The sequence below is a fragment of the Kryptolebias marmoratus genome, linkage group LG7, assembly GCF_001649575.2.
Source record: "Kryptolebias marmoratus isolate JLee-2015 linkage group LG7, ASM164957v2, whole genome shotgun sequence".
Classification (NCBI taxonomy): domain Eukaryota; kingdom Metazoa; phylum Chordata; class Actinopteri; order Cyprinodontiformes; family Rivulidae; genus Kryptolebias; species Kryptolebias marmoratus.
The window spans coordinates 21,443,013-21,448,644 of record NC_051436.1 but is presented as its reverse complement, the minus strand read 5'-3'; the positions used below and the strand labels follow the sequence as shown (position 1 = coordinate 21,448,644).

Below are 5,632 nucleotides of genomic sequence, written 5' to 3'. Positions count from 1 at the left end.
GGTTGCTTAAAACGTTTACACAGTAAGGTATCTGTTAAATGTGTCCAAAAATGTGGAAAAGCAACTCAGGTTTTGTTAGCTGTTTGAGAAATTTTGTTCTCGCCCACTACGTTTGCTCACATCCTGTGCATCTCCTGGGGGCTAAGCCCCCTTGTCCTTAAAACCTAGTGACGCCCCTGATGGGAGTACAAGGAAGGTAATTGGAACAGAACCATACTCCATTACTTTACGGCAGCGAGCAAATCTTTATGCTACTATTTAAAAATTACCTCAAATAAAAATAAAAACTAAAAGAAAAAAATAACTTAAACCACTAAGTGTCTCTGCTTTGATCACGTAGAATCAGCACCAGTCTAAACTCAAAACAACAGATCTTATTTCTTCTTCAAATAATGGTTTTTTCCTCCTAGTTTCTGCATTTTTATGATTGTTGAAATTGTTTAAATAATTATAATAATCCCTAGGGTCTACTGCCCGAACTACTAAATAATTTCCTGTCTTAAATTGATGAAATCCATCAAAACAGGAAGAGCTGCAATGACTAGATGTTATGGTAGATTCACAAGCCACTCAAATGACTACAATATTTCGAGGCAGAGGAGTTAATCTGCAAGCAGCAGCACCTGGCTTTTCTTTCTATCTGGCTTAAAAACTGAACCTACTTCCAATCTCAATGTGAGTAGAATCCCTGTGAACAAGTAGATCCAGAACACCATCATACACGAGGTTACTTGCAATTGACAAGTATAATGACACTTTATTCAAACAACCCACCCCATAAACAGGTTTGTTTCCATAAGTGGTCACCTGTTTTAGCTTCAACGACACAGCTTACCTAGCTGTAATAGAGTCAAACAGGTGACATCTTGTTAGGTTCCTGAGTTTTTTAGGTTTGCGTGAGCACTCTTCCGTTCACAGGATCCCTGAGAGGTTACGAACGGACAGCCGCGGCTTATTTCGGGTTGTTTTCTCCTGGAGTTATAAGCCGCTGCAGATAGTCTACTTGTCCCTGGATTGTCCCCACACGTACGGTGGATCCAAGCCTCACATTTCTCTTTAAAAGATTTAAGCTTTGCCTCAAGATTCATGACTGCCTTGTTGACAAGTTATGTTTTTTGTCTGTTGGACAGATTGCTCAGTTGTTCCATGATTTTGCTACCTTACATCCAGCGGATTTCCCACATCAAAGACAAACCCCAGATTAGTTCCTGCCTGCTTCCCCCGCCTCTTCAGCTCAAGAACCTTCCCCCTCCTGGCGAACGTACGAAGTAAGAACTTTGTTCATCGCGTTCATCCACCGTCAGAGCATTTTCTAACGCTGTCACCTTCATTACAGAACCGAGAAACCTCATTTTCCCTTCTGGGTGATCCAGAATCTCTTGTTGTTTTTTCTAAATAAATCATTGCTTCCTCATCTCTGGTGTGTGAGTGTTCTGCATGTGGGTCAAAAGAATTACAAACATGACACATCTGTACTGTACTGATTATAAATGTTTTGGTTTTTTTCTCTCTTATACAGGAAAAAAAAATTGGATTTAATTTTCACTTTTGTTTCTGCAAAGCACTTAAAATATCTTTAAATTAGTTGTGAAATGTTTACAATACATTTGATATGACTTGATTTGTAAGAATGCTAATCATATTTTGTCTTACAACATTCTAAATTGTCAAATGAAAGAACATAAATTCAGTCTTTCTCAGTGTTGATGCAAAAGCAAACCACTGAAAGTGGTGATATCATTGTTGCCCCAAACATGTGTGTTTGGACCCAGGCGGATGTACACATGGTCTCCTTGTTGCAGCTGCAGGAATGCTGCGTTGCCTCCATTATCAGCTCCATCATGTGAAGACTGATGGTCATAAGCTGACACAACAACCTGGTTGTTCTTCATGAGGGTGAGACTCACTCGGTTTCCTCCTCCAGCATGATAAAAAAAGGTGAAGTAGTAGACCCCTGAGACAGGAGCAGCAAAAATACCTGTGGAAACAATGTTTAAGTTCATTTACTCATGAAATTTGTCAAATAGAGAGTCAGACTGCTGCATACAGTCTTCTTTGACAATTGCGGCTAGCAAATTGAACTTTATTTTTATAAAACGTTGCTGTGCTGCACAAAGAAAAACTAAATGATTTTGAAGCTGATATTTTAAGTCTTTAACATCCATTAATGGCAATTAGTTTAGTTACCATAATTAACTGAAACAGCAGACTGTGTGTGTGTATTTCTTAAATGGTTTAGCCTACATTGGCTCAAAGTTTCCCAACAGGCTGACATCTCCAAATCCAGCATGTTCCATGACAGATAAAGGTTAAGTTCAAACGAATAAAACATACTTTTCTGTAATCCATAGAACTATCTTGTTTTCTGTTGATACTTCTTGTTACTCTGTAAACTAGGGTTGTGCATCTATGGTCTGTGGCTGATAGAATACATATCACAACACACTGCTAATGATCCAATTCATTAAAGATACAAAAGCAGCAAAAAACAATCTGGTACAATACAATTCATCCCCTAACCACGGCACGATTCAGTCTTTAATCACAATGACCTAAATGTTTTGATTCAACATGTTGAGGTTCAGTGCAACATCATTCAACAAAGCGACAATTCTATTTCAGTCATTGAAAGTGATGTTTAATCAAATTAAATTCAGTTTATATATATATATATATATATTACTACCTAATGACCAGTGAGCACTCACAAACAGTCCTTGTTTTAAAAATTACAAATCATAAAATCTGACTCAAAATAATAAACAAATCACAAAAATTAAGTCTGTTGCAAAATTAATAAATCTATCAGCAGCAGATGTCTTTAACACTCTTTCAGTAACTCAGGAATAGGAGTGAGCAGCAAAATGTTTTTTCTACATCATAAATAATAAAACATAAGTCATCATTTTTTTTCTGGAGAGTTAAGCCATGAAGAACACTTTCAGAGTTTGTTGTTGTTTATACGAGAACTGCTGCAGTTCTCTTGAACAGGAGGTGTCGATCATGAAAAATCAATACCACTACACAGCAGGAAGAGAGCCAGAGTAATCCAAGTGTGGTCCACCAAAAAAAGTGAAGACAAAGGATCTGTCTTCTATACACAAACATAACTATACGTTTAAAAATGTTCTGCTGTTTGCTTATAGTGGATGTCCATAGACTCCATTTAATTGTTGAATGGATTAGACTTTGTTGCTACAAAGACACAAAAAAGTGATTGCATCTACATTTGTAAACTCTTCTTCACTACTACTATGTTAAGTTTTACTTTGGATGATTTTTTATAAATCTAAATGCCCAATAAGGTAAAATGTATATAATAATAAAATAGATAAAAAGGAAATGTCAATACATCTCTGCTTACCTGTGAACTGATTGTAAGCATTCCCAACATTCGTTATCACTGTTCTGTAGATTATTGTTGTGTGTGTGCTGTAGGGTCCAATGGGTCCACCATTCCCACCTGTTGCTGCACTGAACACTACTTTAGTTGCTTCTAGATTAAAAAAATGTATACATCCACAAAATGTTTAATTTGTTATATAATGTAAGAAAAAAAACATTGACAAAATTTTTTAAACCACTCGTAACACAGGTTATACTTTACCTTTCTTCAGTTCAGTAATTTGATTTTCAGTCTCCTTCAGCCTTGTTTCCATGTTACTCTGCTTCTCTTTTATGGCTCCAAATTCTTTTAGAAACTTACACATGTCAGGAAAGCAGGACTCTGTTCCAGCACTGACTTCTGTTTCAGTCTGACCATCCTGGGCCAAAGTTGAGCCACAAATCACCACCAACATTAAGACTGTGAATCTCATCTTGATTCCTTGTTTCTGTGTCTCCACAACTCCTGCTGACATGAAGCTCCGGGCTGCTTTCATATTGTTTCATATTGGCCTGTTAATCTTTAACCCTCCTGAAGCCTTCAAAAGAGAGAGAGACCCTTGAACCTTTAGGTCAATTTTATCTGAAGGCCACAGGAGGGTTAATATGCACAGCATGTTGCAAATGACCTGTTTACTTTTGACTGTGTTCACTGAGTCCTTATGCAAGCATGGGTGTAAACCTGTAGAGGGTTTGGAGGGGACTTTGGAAAGACCGAGATTGCATAGTAAAAAAACATTTGAGAAAATTATACTTTTAAGCAATATAACAAACAGAAAGCAAATCCACCATTTTTTTAGGCAAAACAATACATTTATGTCTTTCAAAACTTATGTCCCCCCTCATCATTCTAACAGTGGTATGGTCCATCATGATTAGCACATAAGAATGGTGGAGATACTCTGGATAAATACCTTCCAATAAGCTTTTCAGAAATCTTACACCATACGTGCATACATCTTTAATCTGCTTTATCAACTAAAATTAAAATCCATCCATAATGACTAATCAGAAAAAGGCAAATGTTTCTTTATGGCAAAACAAAATATATTTCAGGCAAGAGTCTGGTTTCCTGTTCTGTTTCTTATTGATATATAGCTATTTTACCAGCTGAAGAAAAATACATTGCAGTGAGTAATTCATTTACTGTGTATATGTGTGTGTGTGTGTAACAATTGACCGAGGTGAACTCAGACTCATGTTGAGTTGAAAAACCTAAAACTAATTTATAAACAAAAAAGTAAAACAAAAAGCTGACATGGCAGCAAAATCAAAGTAACACAAACGTATTTGAGAACATGAGGAGCAAAAACCATAAGCATGAACGTGGTATTTTTTATACCACGTTCACTCAGAATACCTGGAAGCAGAAGGAATGAACCAGCAAATAATGGAAGCAAAAGAACAGATTATATAGCCAGAGGACAATGAGGAAGTGAACACAGGTGACTGATTAGTAACTAAAGACAGGTGTAGATGGGCATGGCAGACTGAGAGGAGAACTATTAACACATGAGAAAATAAAAAAAAAGAGAAAAACAAGGCGACAAGCCCACACAGAAAGAGGACAGTGACAACATGAAAATAAATACAGAAAAATAAATCAGGCTCAAATTGTGACAGTATGACTGTGTGTAGCATTTTTCTTTTGTTGTATTTGTGTTACAACACAAATACAACAACAGCCGTGGAGTTGATGCAGAGGGACAGAAAAATGCCAGTCTTGGCAGTGAGGAGGAGGAGAAGGAGGAGGAGAAGGAGGAGAAGGAGGAGAAGAAGAATGAGGTAGAGGAGGAGAGGAAGCAGGAAAGTGGAGCAGGAACCACCACTGAATGCATACACACAAAAACAGTAGTTTTGATTGTTGAAAAAACTGTGTTTTTTTACTGCAAATAAAGTATTCATTGCACTTGCATACGTTTTGTGATCGGATGAAAGACCTCTCCAAACCAAGCTCCCGGGCTGAATTTCAACCCCAGCACTGCCAAGGTTCCCTCCTTGGTTGGTGACATTATTGACACAGGGTTTCCCCCAAAAAAGAGGCTAAGCCTGGTGGTAGGTGGGGCCTGCCGATCGCCGGCCTGCACATGGGCCATTCAGTCTGTGTGTGTATATATATATATATATATATATATATATATATATATATATATATAAAAATGGTGGTCTCTTTTTCATCCTCTAAACTCGGGTCCTGGGAGCTTGAGGGTTCTGCGCAGTATCTTGGCTGTGCCTAGAACTGCACATT

At 37.5% G+C, this 5,632-nt stretch overlaps 1 protein-coding gene across 1 annotated transcript; it reads right to left on the bottom strand.

Moving 5' to 3' along the window:
• Positions 1-1,467: 1,467 nt before the first annotated feature.
• On the bottom strand, positions 1,468-3,905 carry LOC108245260 (complement C1q-like protein 2). Its single transcript, XM_017432024.3, has 3 exons — positions 3,608-3,905; positions 3,365-3,496; positions 1,468-1,978 (listed from the first exon to the last, which is right to left on the bottom strand). The coding sequence occupies exons 1-3, from the start codon at positions 3,879-3,881 to the stop codon at positions 1,698-1,700; spliced, it is 687 nt and encodes a 228-aa protein (XP_017287513.1). The 5' UTR covers positions 3,882-3,905; the 3' UTR covers positions 1,468-1,697.
• Positions 3,906-5,632: the final 1,727 nt, after the last annotated feature.

Coding starts and splice junctions, on each gene's coding strand:
- LOC108245260 (XM_017432024.3), bottom strand. CDS start 3,881: ATGAAAGCAGCCCGGAGCTTCATGTCAGCAGGAGTTGTGGAGACACAG. Junction 3,497..3,607: donor AATTACTGAACTGAAGAAAG/GTAAAGTATAAC, acceptor TTTTTAATCTAG/AAGCAACTAAAGTAGTGTTC. Junction 1,979..3,364: donor TGCTTACAATCAGTTCACAG/GTAAGCAGAGAT, acceptor TTGTTTCCACAG/GTATTTTTGCTGCTCCTGTC.